Source organism: Anthonomus grandis, chromosome 4, assembly GCF_022605725.1.
Source record: "Anthonomus grandis grandis chromosome 4, icAntGran1.3, whole genome shotgun sequence".
In the NCBI taxonomy this organism is placed as follows: Eukaryota; Metazoa; Arthropoda; class Insecta; order Coleoptera; family Curculionidae; genus Anthonomus; species Anthonomus grandis.
Genome location: NC_065549.1, coordinates 10,243,263 through 10,264,618, shown reverse-complemented (window position 1 = coordinate 10,264,618; position 21,356 = coordinate 10,243,263). Strand labels below are relative to the sequence as shown.

Sequence of the window (21,356 nt, the reverse complement as noted above, 5' to 3'; positions counted from 1 at the left end):
TTTTTCATAGGTTATCCTTACAATAGGTCCAATTTTATTATTTTTATATTTCTTATTTAGTTTATTAAATTATATTAGTTAGATATTGTTTGTTTTTATGCCTAGTTTTTTACATAATTTTTCAAATATTTTTTACCGAATTGGACGAAAAAAAAAAGTAATTTGCTTGTTATGTAATTTCCTCAGTTTTAGTGGCAGACAAGCTTTGAGCTTAAGCTGATAATTCAGTAAAAGAGTTTTATTGATTGGCAACGGATTTATACTTTTTTTAATTATTTATTTTCAAACTAAGTCATATTTCTTAGGTAAAATATGTAAATTAGTTGTATTTATAGAGGGTGTCCCTTTGAAGTTATTGGGAATAGCGTCTGCTAATTTAGTAAGAAACACAAGAACTGCAAAAGAATTGGAGGAAGATTATGTATAGACTTAAAAGCTGTACATTAAATTAAAATAATGATCTATTGCTATCTACTTTAAGAGCCTTTTACCAAATAAGACAAAAAATAGAGACATTGTCATTAGTCTCGCTAATGATCTTTTATTGAAATACTAAAACGAAGTTACAGCTTTTTTACTGTAGAAATCGTAAATCAGAACTCATAAAACAAAATAAAAAAATCTAAATTTCTAATTCCGTTAATCACCCATAAAATTAAACCTATAATAGCACACATGCATAATGCTCTTTCGCGTAATAAACGAAATTTATATAAAAAGCTCCAGCAAGACTCGCTATTAGCCAGAGCATAAGCTCTGAAACGTGGTGGGGGCAGAAGCGCATCCTTTCGGTCAAAGCCTACCACACTACTAACTATACGATACGGGTTTATTTACAAACATACTGTGAAGCTTTGAAAAGTAAGAAAGAGCTTTCTACAGGTTGACCTCTGACTATAAGAAGGAAGCGGGTTTTTAAACTTGCTTTAAGGTATATATTGTGTACAAGAGAATCGAAGAGTTTGATCTGTTTTTTTATATATATTGTTCAGGTGAGTTTTTGTGTTTTTATGTGTGTTATTTAGCGTAAAAGTTTCCTAACATTTAGTACCATTTTTTTATGTATGGGGAAATTAAACAGATATGACTGGTTTTTTTTAGAGGAAGTTTTAAAGTTCTGTTTGTTAAATTATTTACTAAAAATTTTGGACAATTAATTGATGAAAGTCTAATTGCGGAAAATGTTTGATTTGACAATTACGAAGTATGTTAGCTTCATTTTTTAATTTATTTTTTAAAAATTCGCAGGATTTTAATTTGAAGTTGTTTACTAAAAAATTATCTTAAAATCAATTTTTTATTATATTATAATGAATTCTGTAATTTTCTCTCTCAATTTTATTCGACGAGTTTTAAGGTATTTTTGTTATTACATTTTTTATTCGTAATTTTTGTGTTATATATTTTCTAAATTATTAATGATTTAGTTTTTTTACAAACATTATGACATATTTCTTGTATTTTTGTTCGGTATCTTGGTCAATTTTACACTTGGGTACGTAATATACAATATATGATTTTTTTTAAATATAACTTTAAATACATTTTTTTAAAAATATTTTATGTGTTTGTAATAGTTTTCTTTGTCAAAAACTGAAACAGTTATGTGAATTGCAAAGTAGTGGATTAATTATTTTATTTTTTAAGTTTATTTTAAGTGATAAAGCTTCATTAAAATTAAATAAACTCAATAATTTGGTTTTAATTCCGATAATTTAGACCCCAAAATTTTCCTTGTTATTTTTGGTTAATTAACTTATAATGTATTATATTTTTAAAATTAATAAACAATTTCCACTGTCTAGGATTTTTAAATTAATTTTTTATTTGATTCTTTTTTGAAAATTGTTTTATTAAATTAAAAAAAGGAATAATTTTACTTTTAATTTTCGGAATAAAAAAACATTAAAAAAATAAAAAAATTGAAGTATCACAACGAAAAACAATTGATTTTTCAGATTTGTTACTTATTTTTTTACTGTCCAAGCTTTTTTAAGTTACTAACTATTTAAGTTTTTTAATTTTTAAAAATTATTCCTATCAAAAATAAAAAAATGCAGTAGAATATTAAGGAGATTAAAAAGTGAAAAAGAATACCTCTAGTTTTTAACAATTTTTGGAATAATTTATTTTCTTCATTTTCAAAAAGTCGAATTTCAAAAATATTTAACTCTTTATAATGTTAATATTATATTTATATGAGTATTTATTTAGCATCAATGTATAATATTATAAAAAACTTCCTTAAATGTTGTTGAATTTTATGACCATTTAGGTATTTTGAATGTTTTTAAAATTTATTGGCACTTTACTGGTCCTTAAGCTTATTGGATTCTAAGAACGGAAAAGACCTTTATTTTTGTTTGTTTTGTTAAGTGTTTCCATATGCGAGACCATCTGGCATTTCGTTAGGCGAAATAAGGGTCGCCTTTCTCTTTTCGGTAATTTAGATAGTGAGTTAAGTAGTAGACAGAGAGACTTCAGCGAAGCAATAGCATTGCTCTTAAGTCTTTCGATTCCGTTTTTCATTCTTTGTAACGCGTAGTTTAAGTTTATTTGAAATACATTTTTTGTCTGGTTTATTGGAAGTGTTCTGATTTATTCTGCTTGAACCCTAATATTTAACAGGTTATGGGCCCAGCACGCTTCCACTGCGCAAACCAATAAAAGTTGTTTTTTGATTAAAACGGTCGCGACCGCGCGTGTTTGAAGTTTTCGTTATTTTCGGGTGTTTTGGACTAACTTTTCACTTATCATGGCTGACAAGGAAATTTTAGAACTCACAAAACTGGACGGCTCAAATTACTCCATGTGGAAGTTTGGAATAACGTTCCTTTTACAAGCAAAGGAGCTTACAGGTTTTGTGAATGGCACCGAAACAGAACCCAACCAAGCAACGAAAGCTGATGAGTGGAAAATATGGATGAAAAAGTCGTCGCAAGCTGCGGTGATTCTACTAAGCTCAGTGGATAAGAATTTGCACCCAAATTTAATTAATTGCAGTAAGCCCCAGCAAATTTGGGAAAAATTGCAGATTCTTTATGGTGACACAAGCATAGATGCAAAACAAAGTGCATGGGAGCATTTTTACGCATTTCGCATGAACGAAGGTGAGTCAGTTGCTATTCAGATAGAAAAGCTAGAAAGCATTTGCAAGAAGCTTGAAGATGCAGGCGAAAAACCTTCTGATACAGCAATTATATCTAAGATATTAAGCAGTTTGCCTAGCAGGTTTTCTTTGTTCAGAATGGCTTGGGATTGCACGCCCGAGGCCGAAAAGAAAAAGGCAAACTTAATTGCTCGTCTTATTAAAGAGGATAAGCGGTTTTTCGAAAACGAAGTGAATGTTTCAGCACTTGCACTTCAAGTACAAAAAGCTTCCATAAATGGACAACGTAGTCAGCATAAAAAAAACAGCAGGCAAAACATCCAAGATTTAAAGAAAAGAACCAAATGTGCTTTTTGTAAAGAAAAAGGTCATTGGGTGCGGGAGTGTCCCAAAAAGAAAGGAGTACACGACAACAGGGACGGGCCCACAGCATCAGCTTTTATGTGCGACGTCGTGGCTCTTTATTCACACACCACAGATGAAGACAGTGATGTGTGGATTGCTGACTCCGGTGCCAGCATGCACATGACGTACCGAAGGGACTACTTCACGAAGCTTGAGGATGTTACTAGTGAGCATTTCGTCAAAGTGGCAGATGACGAAATATTAGCAGCTACTGGTAAAGGTACAGTTGTCATTCAAGAGCTGCTATTCGGCAGAGTTCAGACACGGGAGCTTCAGAATGTCTTGCTTGTACCAGGGTTAAAACGCAACCTCTTTTCAATCGGAGTGATAAGCAACAAGAACTATTCTTTCCACGCGTTCAAGGAAAAATGTGAAGTTCGGGATAGTGCCGGAAAAGTAACTGCTTTAGGTGTGCGTTACAAGACATTGTACCGTATGCATTTTACAGTAAAAATGCCGGCTACGTGTGATCCCGCTCAAGCATATAGTGCTGTTACTTCATTGAACCAAGCGAAGCTCTGGCATGAGCGTATGGTACACGCAAATATGCGTGCGGTGAAAAATACGTGCAAGGAGCTCAACGTGTGTGATATCAAAACTGATGAAACCGATATTTTCTGTGAGGCCTGTGTCGTCGGTAAGCAGTCTCGTAAGTCCCATCCCAGTATTAAAAGAAAACTGAGTAATTACGGGCCTGGTGAAAAAGTACACACGGACGTTTGTGGACCGGTAAATGTCGATTCGCCACGCGGATCTAGGTACTTTTTGATATTTAAAGACGAGTGCACCAGTTTTCGTAAAGTATATTTTTTGCGACACAAATCTGAAGTGTTCAGCAAATTCCGCGAATTTGAAGCTTTTGTGTCAACGCAGCTCGGGAAAAATATAAAAGTGTTGCGAAGTGATAATGGGACAGAATATAGGTCAAACGAATTTAAGAATTACCTAACTAGCAAAGGTATTGTGCATGAACTGTCTTCACCCTATATTCATGAACAAAACGGTCGGGCCGAGCGTGAAATTAGGACAATTGTAGAAAGTGCCAGGTCAATTCTTTTGGGAAAGCAGGTCCCTAGTAATCTTTGGCCGGAAGCAATTAACACCGCGTGTTATATTTTAAATAGAATAGTTTTGAATTCGGCTGAAAAGGAAACCCCTTTCGAGAAATGGTTCGGTCGTAAACCCCAAATAAATCATCTTCGAGTATTTGGGTCTGAGGCATTCATAAACATCCCGAAAGAAAAGCGCCATAAAATGGACCCTAAAAGCAAAAAGGTAATTTTTATTGGTTATGATGGTGACTCTACTAATTACCGATTATGGGACAGTGCAACAAGCAAAGTCTACATAAGCAGCGATGTAGATTTTAATGAAAATAAGGCACTTTATTATCAAGGCGATCGTAAAACTAGCAGTTTTGTTTCTAACCTAGATTTTAGCTTGGAGGAGGAGCCAGAGGAAGCCATTGTGAATGTCCAAGAGCTGCCGCAACCACAGCCACAGCAACAGCTAGCGCACGATAATCACGAAGAGCGGAGACTCCGTGATAGAACAACTCTGAAAGCCCCTGATATCAGTTGCCTGATACCAGTTGCTTATTACGCCGAGAATGTGCCCATTACGTACAATGAAGCCATAACAAGTAATCAAGCTAATTTATGGCAACGAGCTATGAACGAGGAGATCCAGGCACTGGAAGAAAGCAAAACCTGGAGCATGTGTTCATTACCCGAAGGGAAACGGAAAATCGGCTGTAAATGGGTCTATGCAATAAAAACAGATCCCGCAGGTACTGCTAAAAGATACAAAGCACGACTTGTTGCGAAAGGCTACTCGCAACGCGAGGGAATCAACTACGCTGACACCTATGCTCCGGTAGTTAGGTACGAGTCGATTAGGTTACTTTTAGCAATGGCAGCCGAGAGGGACTACGAGCTGATGAAGTTCGATGTAAAAACAGCGTTTTTATATGGCGAACTTCAGGAGGAGATCTACCTACAGCAGCCCCCTGGTCTCATAGACGAAGCCAACCCCGACGCTGTGTACAGATTGCATCGCAGTTTATATGGTTTGAAGCAGTCGCCTCGATGCTGGAACGAGAAGTTCGTGAGTTTTTTGAATAAGTTTAATTTTCAAAACATCGAAAGTGACAAGTGCGTTTTCCTAGGCTATGTAAGTAATCACACTGTATATTTAGCTTTGTACGTAGATGATGGATTATTAGTTTGCGAAAGTATGAATGCGATCGATACAGTTTTGACCTATTTAAAAGATAATTTTAAAATAACGGTAGATGAGGCAAATGACTTTGTAGGGCTAGAGATATTGCGCGACCGAAATAAGCGTTTATTAAAGATAAGTCAATCAAGCTATGTTAATAAGTTATTAGATAGGTTTAACATGAGAGATGCAAAAGTATCGCATATACCAGTAGAACCAGGTAATTACCTTAAGAAAGGACAAGGCAGTGGTAGGTCGAAAGACAATATACCTTATCGGGAAGCAGTAGGGTCATTATTATTTGCAGCTAGGGTTACTCGCCCAGACATAGAATTCGCGGTAAATTATGCAAGCATGTTTCTAGATTCTTATGAGCAAGTGCACTGGGAATATGTTAAGAAAATTTTGCGTTACTTAAAGGGTACATTAAGCTTGGGTATAGTTTTTGGAAATAGTGGGAGTTTGACTCTGCAAGGTTTTACTGACGCTGACTATGCAGGCTGCATAGAAACGCGAAGATCAAGAAGTGGCTTTGTTTTTATGTTTAATGGCGCTCCTATATCTTGGTCAAGTCAGAGACAAAATGCTGTTTCACTTTCCACTGCTGAGTCTGAGTATATAGCGCTCTCTCATTGTGCAAAAGAAGCTGTTTGGTTGCATTGTTTTTTAAATGAGCTTAAAATTACAACTAAAACAGTAAAATTGTTTGTTGACAACCAGGCAGCTATTAGGTTAGGTTCTAATTCCGAATATCATAAACGATCGAAGCATATTGATGTTAGGTATCACTTTGTTCGTGATCTAATTAATAATAAGCAAATAGAGTTAGAATATATAGAGACCAAAGAACAGTTAGCCGATATTTTTACAAAAGCTATAGCTAAGCAGCAGTTCTGTAATTTACGGTGTAAATTAAATTTGTTGTAATTGATAACATTCAAATTAAGTGGGAGTGTTGAATTTTATGACCATTTAGGTATTTTGAATGTTTTTAAAATTTATTGGCACTTTACTGGTCCTTAAGCTTATTGGATTCTAAGAACGGAAAAGACCTTTATTTTTGTTTGTTTTGTTAAGTGTTTCCATATGCGAGACCATCTGGCATTTCGTTAGGCGAAATAAGGGTCGCCTTTCTCTTTTCGGTAATTTAGATAGTGAGTTAAGTAGTAGACAGAGAGACTTCAGCGAAGCAATAGCATTGCTCTTAAGTCTTTCGATTCCGTTTTTCATTCTTTGTAACGCGTAGTTTAAGTTTATTTGAAATACATTTTTTGTCTGGTTTATTGGAAGTGTTCTGATTTATTCTGCTTGAACCCTAATATTTAACAAATGTAAGAATAATTAAAATTAATATTACAGAACGTTTCTAGGGAAAGAACTATAATCTAAAACTAAAACTACGCGAATCAAATAAAATGGATATAAATAAAATTAAAACAAAACAATTAGTGTATAGATAAAATAACACATTCATATACACACACATTAAAATGAAATAAAATTATATATAAAAAAGTTTTACATCGTAACTATAATAAATTCTCTCAAAAGCGTTACAAATATTACAGGGAAAAAAAGTTTTAAAATTTGCTACTCAATTTTTTACTTTCCAGGAAAAAAATTGTTTATTTTGACATTTATGTTTTTTTTTTATATTACCAATATGCAAAATTGTTTTTATTTAATAAATAACAAATATTATTATAATCCAGGTTTTTTTAATTAATTTTATATTTAATTTTTTATAAATTTTCGAGTACTTATCAAAAGTTAAAAAAAACCTAAAAGTTTAAATATGAGCAGTTTAAAAAGTGAAAAGAGGAACAATTTACTTTGTAACAATCGGAATACATTTTTATTTTTTATTTCGAAAAGGACATTTTTAAAAATATCCAAAATTACACCAACATTTTTTTTAAATATGTAATTGAATTTTTACCTTTCAAAAAAAAATTTTAGTTTTTATATATGCGAATATATGCAAAATTATTCCTATCAGAAATATATTGTTATACAGTTGAAAATATTAGAATTAAGGCAAAAAACAACTTTTTTATGCAACAAGCTTTTTTATGATTTTTTTCTATAAAATATGTAAAATTATTTTAAAAATTAAAATATTTATTATCTAATAGTTAAAAATTGGTAGAAGAATGAAAAGTGGAAAAGTTTTGCTCATTATTTAGTGTAAGAGTTTTCAAAATTTTATTTTTAATTTGGCCGTAGTTGTTGTAAGAGTAAGAGAGCATTTATAAGAACTGTTTTTTACTCATTTTTTAAATGAGTAAAAAACGGTTGGGCGTTATCTTGTTATGCTATAAATAATAGTCCGGCAAGACTAATCGGTTTACAGGGACTATTTCTAGGGAGTTGAGTTTGTTCGACAGTCTTCATTTAAAAGTTTTAAACAACAAGAACAACTCCCTAGATCTGATAGGTTCCAGAAACCCCGTTAAATTTAAATGATGAAAAGAAAAGAACCTACCAGGCCGGCTTCGTCGGTTCTCTGTATGGTCAGTTGCCTCAGTCACACTCACTCAGTCAAACAAGTAGTAAAACACCTTTATTTAATTTAAATAGGGTGTTTATTAAAGTTAATATCTTAAGTTAAAAGCTGTTAAATATTTTTTTGTTAAAGATTTGTATGAATATTTTGGACTATTTATGGCTGAAAAATTGATTAATAAAAGTTTAAAATTATTATATTGTAATAGTTTATATTTGAAAAATTAAGTTTTTTATTTATTTAAAAAATATGAGTTTTTATTTGAAATTTTTTAATTAAAAGTTTCTTTAATTTTTTTAAATTTTCTAACGAATTCTGTATAATTCTAAATTGCAAAAATTCACTCTATTTAAAGTTCTCATTGGACGAGCTTAAATACTTTTTAACTTTTTATTTTGTATTCTTAAATTTTGTGTTTTATTTTTTCATTAAATTTATCATTTAGTAGTTTTACAACTCAAAAGCTAAAAACAGATTTTTTATATACTTACACCTGAATACAGCAGTTTAGTATATTTTACACATTTTATATCTAAATTTAATCAGGCTTAAATACATTTACCGAAATATGTAATATTTTTTGGATATTTAATATATTTTTAATTTTTGTATGGTATAATTTTTCTATAGCAAATTAAAACTAATTTAAAATAATTAAAATAATGAATGCAATTTAAAATAATGAATTAATTATTTTATTGTTTAATAATTTATTTTTTTAAAAACGCTTCCTACAAAACTAAATTTATATTATTCTAAAATAAATTTAATCACATTAATACAATTCAGATTTAATTACGATAGTTTTAAGTGCAAAATTATTTTTCGTTTTTGTATTGGACACCAAGATTATCAATTAAAATTATCAAATTTTCCAATTATTATAATTTAAAAAAATGTGATTTAGTTAAAAATTGATAAAAGAAAAAACTGTTTTTTTTTTAAAACAAATATCGAAATTAAAAAAAACATTTAAAAATATCAAATATTTACTAACGATTTGATATTTATAAAATAATATATATTAATAAAAATTTAAATAAAAATATGTTTTAATATTTATTTAAAGTTTTCTTGATAAAATATTTTGGGCATCTTAAACATTTCAAATTAATTTTGGATAAATGTATATTTTTTATTTTTGAATTGTATTTCTTATTGTATACCTTTATTATTTATTTTGTTTTCTATTTATTTAATTAGATTAAAAATTTCAAAAAAATTGGATTAATTTTTTGTATTTGTTTTTTGTAAAAAGCTTCCTGAGAATTAAATTTTAAATATTTTAAAATAAGTTCAATTATTTGGTCTTAATTAGGACAAATATAAGTGCTGTTTTAATTCATTTTATATTTCAGTTTTAAAAAAATATATACTGCGATTTTTATGTGTTACACTTTAGGACAAACAAATGTTCATTAACCGCAAACCGAAAAAATCCCAACCCAAACCGCTCCTTAAACAATATAAGAGATTTTAAGAAAGTCAACCACATGCATTGATTTTAAGAACTGCTCTTCAATAACTTGTTTGGTACAAGGCTGAATTATTATAAACATTTAAACAATTAAATAAAATTGGGTTAATGGCTATATGAAGTCAGTTGGTCAAATAAGGTAAGAAGTGTGGACTCAAACATCTTAAACAGTTAGAAACCCTCTTTATTTAAAAATGTATTGTTTTTCACTTAAACCATAAATAGAATTATATGCCATTCAAGTGGAATAAATTATGGTTTAAATTATCACGTGCCTAATTAAAAATTATAATAGCCTATAGGTTATAACCATAAACCTATTGTTTCTCGAGTTTTTCATAAGGCATAACTGGAAATTTGCTACGAGTCGCTTCCTTCTTACTTTTGTGTTAATTTTCGAACATAAAATAACTCATAAATAAGTTTATTTATAATTTTTGTTAAATCAGTTATGGACTATAAAAGGATTACGAGTTGTCAAAAAAATAATTATCAACAATTTGGGTAATTATTCAAAAAACCTAAAACTAAGATTAGGATAATCGGATAATGCAACTTACTATAAATCAATTAAAAAACCCTTAAACTATTTGTCGGAAAATCATAAAAGGGGAATTAAGAAAAGTATTACGCTTATCTGACACGAAATCTTGTAATATTGCAGTTCAAACAAGATTAAATAGTATTATTTAAATCAGTCGAAACTTTTTAAAAATCCAATTAATTGTCATCTAAGATCTAGTAAATTTATAGATACCGTCATTGGGTTAATTAAATTCGAAAAATGTCAAAACACGAGATTTTAGTGAAGTTAAAAGTGACCAGAAAAAGAAATAATTTGTTAAAAACTCACATCAGATTGTAAGTAGAATATTAATAAAAAAACAGTTGATGCTAAAATGAAAACCCTACAGTCTCCTTCCACTTATTTATTAATCAGTTTTTATAATTCCCCACATGTTTCGTCCACAGCGGGGTCCATCATCAGTGGATAAAAAGTTTAAAATTGTTATCAGTTATATGTTATGCACCCCAGGGTTTGAGTACATGTCAAAGAACCCTTTATTTATTATTATTTTTTTACTTTTATTTATTTACATTCAATTGTTGACAAGGATCAAAGTAGGTAAAGTAAGTAGAATGTAAATAAATGAAATAAAAAAATAACAATGATAAATAAATAATTTTTTGACATAGATTCAAACCCTGGTGTGCATTATCCCCTGATGATGGACACCGCTTTGTCCGAAACATGTCCGGAATTATGAAGACTAATTAATAAGGAGATTGTAGGATTTTCATTTTACCCTAATCTACGACTCCAGTGCATGTATGAACTATTTCGTCACTAAAACAATTTATGTCTTCATCAAACAACTTTTTTTAAACATTTTAAGTATTTGCTTAAAAAAATTATACACTTTTCAAAGAACGCTTTTGATTATTTTTTTATTGTTTTTTTTTGTTTAATACACATTTAACTTTTTTTAATGTCATTTCAATTAAATTTGTTTACGACATAATCAAAAACTTTGTTATTGGTAAAAATTTAACTGCTTCTTAAGGTATATGGCAACAACGCAACTGCTGTCAACGGTTAGTTCACCCATAACTACGTCATACTTTGGGCGTTTAGTAAACCTTATTGGTATTAAGCTCGGTTGCCACATCCTAAATTAGTTTCTGATTTCGGAAGCTCTTTGGAAGACTTTAAGGCGTTTTATAGCAATATGTTGTACACATTTTGCAATAGTGTCTCTACAATACAATGCGTCTCTGTCTTTCAATAAACTTTCTTTCATAGTTATTTACATTATATTTCACATTATATCATTCTTTCACTCTTTCATTCATTCATCCTTTCATTCTATCATTCTTTCATTCTTTCATTCTTTCATTCTTGTGTGTCTTTTGATATCGTTATGAAAATGTAAACACTTAAATATTCTCATAGTTTTTGTACAATAAACAATTGTTTATCCCATCCATCTTCATAGAGCATTTTGCCAATGTTCTTGAAAAGAGTTAACGTACTTCTTAAGGGTTTCCAAGGTAAACGAAGTCCATCACTAAATACAACTTTTGCCGGGCCTTTTCCAGTAGATTTGTGGATATAAGAATGATATGCCAATAAGAATAGTCGCATACAGGTATTCCAGTTGGTTTGCTTAGAGACTAAAGGATTGTGCGGGTCCTATTGATTCCCAGCAATTGGTATACTTGTGACTCAAAGTTTCAGCCTTATCGGTTCTCCCAGTAATAATGTCCAAAGGTAAACGAAGTTAGTAGTTGAGTAGTCAGTAGATTCGTGTAAGAACGATATACCAATAAGAATGGTTGTAAGGGGCGTTTCAATACAATTTCAGTATTCAATAAAATATGATTTTCTGCAGCAAGTATTAAAATATTTATTGATTTGGAAAATATACATTTTGAAATTATATGTGAAAGAAAATATCTTGTAATTGTTTATTGGCATCGACCTTTGACTTCAGATAACCCCACAGGCAGAAGTCTAAAGAAGTTAAGTCGCAAGAGCGTGGCCAATTTTGGTCAAAAAATCGGGAAATGACAGGACCAGGAGAAAACCCATGCAGGATCGTCAATGTATGACATGTAACACCGTCTTGATGAAATCACATGCCGTCAGGACCAATTGCTCCTAAATGAAGTACAAGAAACTGTGTCATCATAACACGATAATGTTTACCATTCACCGTTAATTCATTACTTTCTTTGTTTTCGAAGAAAAACGGTCTAATTATTCCTCTAGACCATAATGCACACCATACACGTTGTGGATAAATTGCTTTCTGAATTATTCGTATAGCTGCCACCTTTTCCCTATTTCCAGTTGTCGTATATGACCACCCATTTTCTTCAGTTTTTTTTAAATTAGTTTAAGGAATCTTGAATGTTGGATTTTATTTGGTTGTTCTATGGTAATGTTCCTAATCTTCCTTCTGCTGTCTCATTTCCTTTTATTCCAGTGTCGCTCGGTATCCATATTAACTTTATACCACAGAAGGAAACATGGTTTAACAACGCTAAGTACTCAAACAAGGCTAAAGTGACTACACTCATAAGGATGAGAACACTGCACCACTCCGAAACACTTAAATAAAACATAGGTCAAAGACCCAAACTGTATTTGTGGACAAAAAGAAATACTTAATCAAACTTTCAACTGTACCTCCAGGAAAAATCAATGCAAGGAAAACTACTTGCAAGCCACACAGGACCTATTAAGAAAAAAAAACAGAAAAAACTAGTAAGATACTACCCATGAAAGGCATGGAAAGGTCGAGAAGTACCTCTAAAGTACGCCTTTCTTGAGTAAGCAGAATATGATCAACAAGAACGAAAAAGAAGAAGAATAATAATTATTATTCATGTATTTTCTAAGCCACATATGCGACAGTTTTGTCTATTAACAAAGCCGTCGAGATAAAAATGGGCCTCATCACTGAAAATGATTTTATTTGCAAAATCAGCAGGTTGCTCAAGGATACAATTGGTGCATTTTCTTCGCTGTTCATGGTCTGCTGGCAGAAGCTGTTCAGAAGAGTCTATTGTATTTTGTGGGCATGCAGCTGTAAATCTTTAGTGAGAATTCGCTAAAGACTTAGTGTCTGTTAAAATGTCCAATCCTTGTGCTCGATCACGAAATGACGTCTCTGGCGTTTCTGTCACACTGCTCTGATCTTTTGGCCTAAACGACCTCTACAAGCTCGTATCGTGTGTTTCACATTACTATCCGCACCAGTACTTTCGAATTTTTTCATTATTCTTTTCACAGTAGATGTATTATAAACATTATTTCGACCGAATCGACAAATAAACTTTCACGGTTTTGATAATATATTATTGATAGTCAAGGCGCCTTGTTCTACCGTTAATTGCTCCATGTTTACTGAATCCCATCTGTCAACTTTCGATCTGTCACGTCATAGTCAGGTGACATTATGAATGTCGAACATGGTGCGCTATTCAAATTTTGCGTCTTTATTGACACGGTTTGCTTAGAGTTTGTCACAATTCTCAAATAGGTTTGACAATTGTGATTAAATCTTTCAACCATTCCATCCGACTGAGGCTAAAGTAGGTAATAGGGGTATTAATTTCCAGCAACTAGGTGATTTGCTGAAATACTTCTCATTCAAAGTTCCTTCCTTAGTCTGAATGTATCTCTCTGGAGACACCAAATCGGCATATCCTGTTCTAGAACATCTACTGTGGTTCTTTTTGGTTTGGAATGAGATAAACTTCGGGCCATCGCATATCGATATATCGATATATCATATCGATAATCGAGCATATCGATTTCCAGAGTTGCTAGTAGGAAAAGGTTCTGCTATGTCTAGGGCAATTCGTTTAAAAGGTGCACCAACAAGATATTGCCTTATTTTCCCGCTAGTCCGGGTTCTTGGGCCCTTGCGAGAGACCAGTAAGCTTGTAATTCTGGAGACTTGTCAGAAATATATTTCCATTCAGGCTTTAAAATTTCCCAAGATTTCGCTTTATAAATAAGGCCAATACTGGGTCATCACACTGATCCTGGATTAATCTAGCTGCATCCCACTCATCAAGACTGTTACGGTCAATACGATGACAAGCAAATATCTCTGGATGCTTTTTTAATTCCTTTTTAAGACAATGTGGACATGATTCAATGCAAGGTCTTCTGGATAAAGCATTGGCATTTTGCTGATATAGTGAGGGTCAGTTCTAAGGATGAATCGTTGATTACACAAATATTTATGGAAATGTGCAATAGCTTTCACTGCTGCCAATAGCTCTCGTCTGGTAACACAATAGTTTCTTTGTGGATTTAAACAGCGATTTAGTAAAATAATATATCACTTACTCGCCACCTTTATTTTTTGTGAAAAGATGGCTCTAAATCCAATAGTGCTTTCACCTGTATCACAGGATTCCAGGAATTGGATACGTTAAAAATTGAAATGTGCACAGTTCCCTTGTATGGATTGTTTTATTTAGGTAGGTTTGCTCAATTTAGACGATGAGTATCATTTCATGACATTTTTGTCTAACTATGATTGTTGTGTAAAATAGATCTAAAAATAGGTTTAATGCCGTATTTTTGTATTTCATTTTCCAATTACTGAATTGTATATACTATTGCACCATTTTATTTCATGTGGTTTTGTTAATATGATACTTGACCTAAATAAAATATATAATTAAAAAATAGAATAAAATATGTGATTTTAATAAAATGAAAATGAATAAAAACCTAAATAAATTGTTACGGTTTGCAATTTTTAATTTTTTTAAATATTTCCTTAAAACTTGATTACTTTTTATTTTTTATTGTTTTACCGAGAACTGTTTTAGGTATTTTTGTAATTAAAATTTCTTTATATATATTTTTTAAATTTAACCTAATTATTTTAAATGCTATCCTAACCAATTAAATATTTTAAACTTTATTTATTTCTTTCTTATTATAAATCTATATTTTTGTAATGGATATTTCATACTTGTCTTAATGCCATTTATTAAACAAAAATTACATTGTTTTGTTAAGCCTTTTATTTTTTATTCTTTTAAAGGGGTACAAATTTTTTTAATGTAAAAGTTAAAAATATTATAAAAAAAATAAATTTGAGGTAATTTATATCCTAAAAACAATACTTAATCCGTTTTTATTTTGTTAGTTTTGGTTGCAATTTTTAATTACTTTCTATCAATAGATTAAAATCGTATATTATTTTTTATTTCTGTTTTTTCTTAATTTAATTTCTTTACATTTTATTTCAATCAGTTTTTTACTTTCCTAGCAAATTTTTAATTAATTATATATTTTAATGAAAATAAATCTAAAAAATCGAAATCATAGATTAATCATAAGTAAATACCATAAAAAGATCATATAAAAATTAAAAAAGAAATATTTTGGAAAGAAAATCAAAATAATTTATTTTTCAATTTACAGAATCGTAATCTGTATATTTTTATTTTCGTTTCTTCAAATTTTAATTTAATTTAACCAAATATACTTTTTTTATTTGTTAATAATTTAAACTTAAAAATTTTGGTACTAAATATTTTTATTCAAGTTTTTTGAGCCTGTTAATATTTTTCATCTATATCTGACTTTTTTTAGACCATTTTATTTATAAAAAGATCTACAATATCTCTTTACCAATAAACCTTCAGTACTTAAGTACCCTTATAATAAAACCAGATCCTGATTGTTTTAAATTCTTAAATGTTCTTATTGTCTGGTTAAATCCGACAACAAGAACATCCTGATTGCTGTTAACACCGCTATAACATATAAATTAAACAAATAAATAAATCATATTTTATTTTATTTAATCGTTTAAGTGTTACTGCTAAAAGCCTTATCAGGATCCTGCTATGAAATCGAGCAGGATGTTCATTAAGGATAGTCATCACATTAAACATGTTTTATATAAATAATTAATTTAAACATTAATTAATATTTAATTTTTTTAATTGAATTAAAGTTTATTTAATGGTGAAAAATATAAATTATAAAATAAATGTCATAAAAAATACATAAAAATGTGTTGGCTGGTCATCAAAGAAACCCTCCTTAAAGCATTAAAATCATTATTCCAGATTTCGGTTTTCTCGCTTGAATAGGAGGCAATAAAACAAACAAATTGTAAACATCGTATAATAACCGATAGAAATGCACGTTTTCTGTACAGTTTTCAAAGTGCAAATTTAAATTTAACCGAAGGCTAAAAGCTTCGAGTGGAAAATAAGATTTTTTAAAAATTTCTGCATACGCTTGTCAGCATAAATAAATATTTATTATGGTGATGTGTGGGTTTTTAAGAGTGCAGGAGAGGATTGATCTGGAAAATGAAAGGTATATAAAAATTATATTTTATAGTATTTCTTCATTATCTTGTATTATAATTTCTTACCTCTTTTTCACTTTTTTTATCTTTAGTATCACATTTTTTAATCAGGAGATACTATTTTTTTTCCAGAACAAAAAACTTGCTTTCTTTTTTTATATCTCTCTCTTCCTGGAAAAAAAAATTGAAACAAAACTTGAAAAAAATTTGCCTTCAGAAATACAATGGGAACAAGAGAAGCATCGTTTGCCTTTAACGTATTGACTCAAAGATGCATGGATCATTAATCGATGTATGTTTGTTTTCTTGACTACAAAGCATTTGTTAAAGTTTGCCTGCCAAAATACAAACATAAAAGATATTAGAATAATAAATAATTTATACCACACGTAGACGGCTAATATTAAAGTGGATAATGAACTCTCAGAAGAAGTAAGAATACAACGTGGTGTAAGGCAAAGATGTGCACTATCGCTACTATTATTTAATCTTTATTCAGAGGAAACAAGGAGTAAAGTTTAATGGAATATTAACAGCATCCGGTATACAGAAGATGATGTCTTCTGTTATTGCCGAAACAATACAAGGCTTACGGAGTTCGGTTGATCAAGTCAAAAAGACCAGATTTATGTCCATTACAAAATCAGCTTAACAACAGGAAAACCTACGGACCAACGGAGCAATAGAACTGTATTTAACAGAACGAAAAGTGTGTTATGCAGTAGAGATCTTAACTTACGAACACGACTTAGAAACAGAATGCTGAGATGCGACGTTTTTTCGATGTTGCTACATGGTACGGAATCCTGAATATTCAAGGAAAATATAAGTAATCACTGGAAGCATTTCAGCTGTGGTTATATGCTTTTAAGATTAAGTTGGGTGGACATGGTAACAAATGAGGAGGTACTGGGGAAAATGAGAAAGGGAAAGGAAATGTTAAACACAATTAAGATAAGCCCAGCTGCAATGCCTGGGTCACGTGATAAGGTCAGAGAAAGATGTATTGTTGCAGAATATTATACAAGGAAAGATACAGGGAAAAGGAATGCACAATAAGAAGACATCTCCTGATTAAACAATCTAAGAAAATGTTACAACTGTAATTCCGTTGAATTGTCTATAATATTTTTTTTTATAGAGCTGCAGCATACTAAGAGGAGATGGCACTTAAAGAAGAAAAAAGTTTTTTTATTGATCCTTCTGAAGTACTTCTTCTGACATTTTTAAAGTTTTTCTTCTTTGTTTTTTTCTATTGATTTTGACCTTTTGTCTGATTATTTTGTAGGTAATACTTCTAATATAGCGTTTTACATTTTATAAAAAATCACCATGACTAAAAAAAACTAAAAAAGAATAAATGATACACAGGTAAATATTATTTCCGGAGTTTCAATGCAAAAAAAACGGAAAATTAAAAAAAATACTTTTATATTTTTTTCTGATCTTATTTAAAGCCGTAGAGAAAAGTAAATGGAATTTTTTTGCTTGATGGTGGTTGTTTAACAGTAAACTGATGATATCATATTAAAAAAAATTGATGATGGTCGCTAAAAGGCGAAACGACGGATCATCAATTTTGAATCACCGCCATGTCTGGGTGAAAAAAGTAGCCACAACATAGTGTCATTTATATTAATTTATGGCTTTAAAATATAATGCCAGAAATAAATTAAAATGATTTTTTGAGTTATCGGTTTCTATTCGGATATCTCCGGAAATAATCGATGTTGATTAAAATTTTAAATAGCATTTTGAACATAAAATACAAAATTTGAAAGTATTCAATTTTAAATTATTTTAATATTTACACAATTTTTTTTTTTAAATACAGATTTAAAATTATTGCTCAAAAAACCTTTATTAAATGAAATTTTCGTTTTTTTTTATTTAAATAATTATATTTAAATTTTTTTAAATTTAAGTCTCCTTCATTTTATGAGAACAATGTTAAACATATTTTGCTCTAAAATATTAAAAAAACAGAAACAAATTTGAAGTGAATGAGAGGAAAATAAGAAGTTTATTAACGAAAAGATTAGAAAAACAAACGTTAGGAGAAAAAATACGAGTAATAATAATTACTGTTATAAAACATAACAACTAAAAATATTAGTAACGATTTCTTATTTAAATTTTAGTATCTTTAAGTAAGCCCAAATAACAATCAAAAATTAACTTTAAATTATTCAAAATTGAATTATAAATTAAAAAGGGTTTTTACTAAATATGGCATAGAAAGGTAAATAAGATAAAAAGAATTAATTAACAGAAAGAATATATTGTAATATAATTCTTAATAAAACTTGTTAAAAATAAGTAGCTTATTAAAAGGGAATAGGAAATTTTGTGGTTTCTCTGTCAATTAAAATGCCTAAAATTTAAAAAAAGTTTTCAGATTAACTGCCTGGATTTGTAAATAATATTTTTCAACTTAAACGTCAATTTATAAATTAATTATTTCAGATAGTTGAGTTTTATTTTTGATTAAAATGCCTGCAAATCAAGTAATTAGTCCAGGCAGTCGAGACGTAATTTTAATTAAAATACCTCAACTTTAAAATTAAAATTCAAACGCCTGAAATAATTAATTACTGAATATATAATTGATGTTTAAATTACAATTATTTTATAATTCCACACACTGATTAAAATTATGCCTCAACTTCCTGGAATAATTAATTTACTAAACTATTTAGGACGTTTGTGTTTAAATTCCAACTGCCTGGAAGAGTAAGTTAATTAATTAACTCTTAATTAACGTTTAAGATGAAATTATTGTATAATTCATGGCAATTGAACTGTACAATTTTTTTAAATGTCAGACAGTTTATTTAAAATTAATCTCGACTGCCTGGATTAATTAATTAATTTAATTCTGACGTTAGAACTTTACAATTTAATCATTTTACAATTCCACGGAGTTAAATTTCAGGTATTTTAAATAAATTTAGGCCTTAATTGCCTGGAATAGTTAATTTATAATTAACGTTTAACCTTAAGTTAATTAACAATTCCAGGCAGTTGAGCTATAAATTATTCTATAATTTTAGTGACTTTAATTAAATTTATGCATCAACTGGCTGGTAAAATTTATTACTTATTTTTTAAATAACGTTTAAGGTAAATTATTTTACTATTCTGTGAAGTTAAATTGTAGATTTTTCAAATAACATTATGCACTTTTATTAAAATTATGAAACTAATTATGTCTGGAATAATTATTTAATTAATTTTTGACACAGAGACGAGGGAGGGAGGGAAATAATTTATCCTGACAATAGTCTTAAATCCGATTAAAAAAAGTCGCGAAAAGCTTTTGGAAGAAAACGTGAAACTTTGTGTGTGGAAAGGTGAACGTTTGGTTTCAGTTAAACATTTTTTTGCATTTTTTATTGTCTGGACATTACATTTTTCTTGCATAGTTTGTACAAGACACATAATTTTATTAAGATTCTTTAGTACATGAAAGACTGAGATGGAGACAACTTTTGTACAAACCATAAAATATTTTGTCCATTATATCATTTAATTTCTAAAAGTATTAGGAAGTGTGAAATTCCTAAAAAAAAGTGTTTTTATGTCAACGCTTCGTGTATCGCAATCTTCAGACATTAAAGAGGAAAGCAGTGCTGGTTAAAGCAAAACTAAATAGCACTCCGAGTCTTAATTAATAGTTATTAATTAGGCAATGAATTATTCGAGGCAGTTGAGGATTGATTTTAATTAAATTGCGTAAAATTTAAAAAACTCAAAAAATCTAGGTGAACTGCCTCGAATTGTAATACAATTTTACCTTTAACGTCACTAATAAATTAAGTAATTAGTTCAGGCAGTTGAGACGTAATTTTAATTAAAATGCCTCAACTGTCTAGAATTGTAAAACTATTTTAACTTAAACGTTATTAGTTAATTAATTAACTAAAAACAATTAGAATATAAACGCCTGAAATAATTAAATAATAAATATATCATTATTATAATATTAGATTATAATGTTAGATTTAGTTAGATTATATTTAACGTTTAAGTTAAATTTTACAATTCCACACAGTTGAGTAGTAAATATTTTTTAAATTTCAGGCACAATAATTAAAATTATTTTATAATTCTAGGTAGTTGAGCTGTCGATTTTTTTAAAATTTTAGGCATATTATTTTTACTTATGCTTCAACTGCCTAGAATAGTAAATTAATTTAGAATTGAAGTTTAACTTATTCTTTTACAATTTCAGGCAGTTGTGCTTTGACTTTTTTTCTAATTTCAGAAATTTTAATGAAAATTATGCCTCAACTGCCTGGCATAGTTAGTTAATTAATTAATTCTTAACTAACGTTTAAGATGAAATTATTATACAATTCATGATAATTAAACTATAGATTTTTTCTAAATGTCAGGCACTTTAATTGAGATTTGTATCAGCTGTCAGGAATAGTTAATTAATTAATTTCTGACGGTAAGGTTCCACTTAAATAAATTATCAGAGTCAATTAATATCTGATAGTTAAAATAATAAGCAAGTAAATTTTGCACGAAACTATAACTAATAAGTCTATGGAAATGACGTTTAAAAAGGACAATATTCATTAAAAGTAGCAATATGTATTACAAAAAAAAATTTTTGTCTCGTTAAATCTGTGGTATTGTGTAGATAAAATTAATTAAAATAAATAAAGTAATGATCTAAAGTTACATTTATTTTAAAATCTTTAGTTGTTTATTACATATTTTATCCTATTTTAAAATATTGTCTAAAAAGGGTTAGCTGAAAGACCAGAA

The 21,356-nt window shown here is 29.5% G+C and overlaps 1 protein-coding gene across 3 annotated transcripts in view; it reads left to right on the top strand.

Annotated features, from left to right (window-relative positions):
• The first annotated feature begins 755 nt into the window (after nt 1-755).
• Nucleotides 756-21,356, top strand: part of LOC126735040 (carbonic anhydrase 13) — a 44,182-nt gene continuing 23,581 nt past the window's right edge. Inside the window, exon 1 of one of the 3 annotated variants that reach the window (XM_050438918.1) lies at nt 756-992. Coding sequence is in view for 2 of the 3 variants with exons in the window: in XM_050438916.1 (XP_050294873.1) it covers nt 10,502-10,578 (77 nt within the window). In the remaining variant the exon portion in view is untranslated. Of the gene's footprint in view, nt 993-10,464; nt 10,579-16,416; nt 16,586-21,356 lie in introns of those variants that run through there. The other 2 variants (XM_050438916.1, XM_050438917.1) reach the window with 2 other exon arrangements.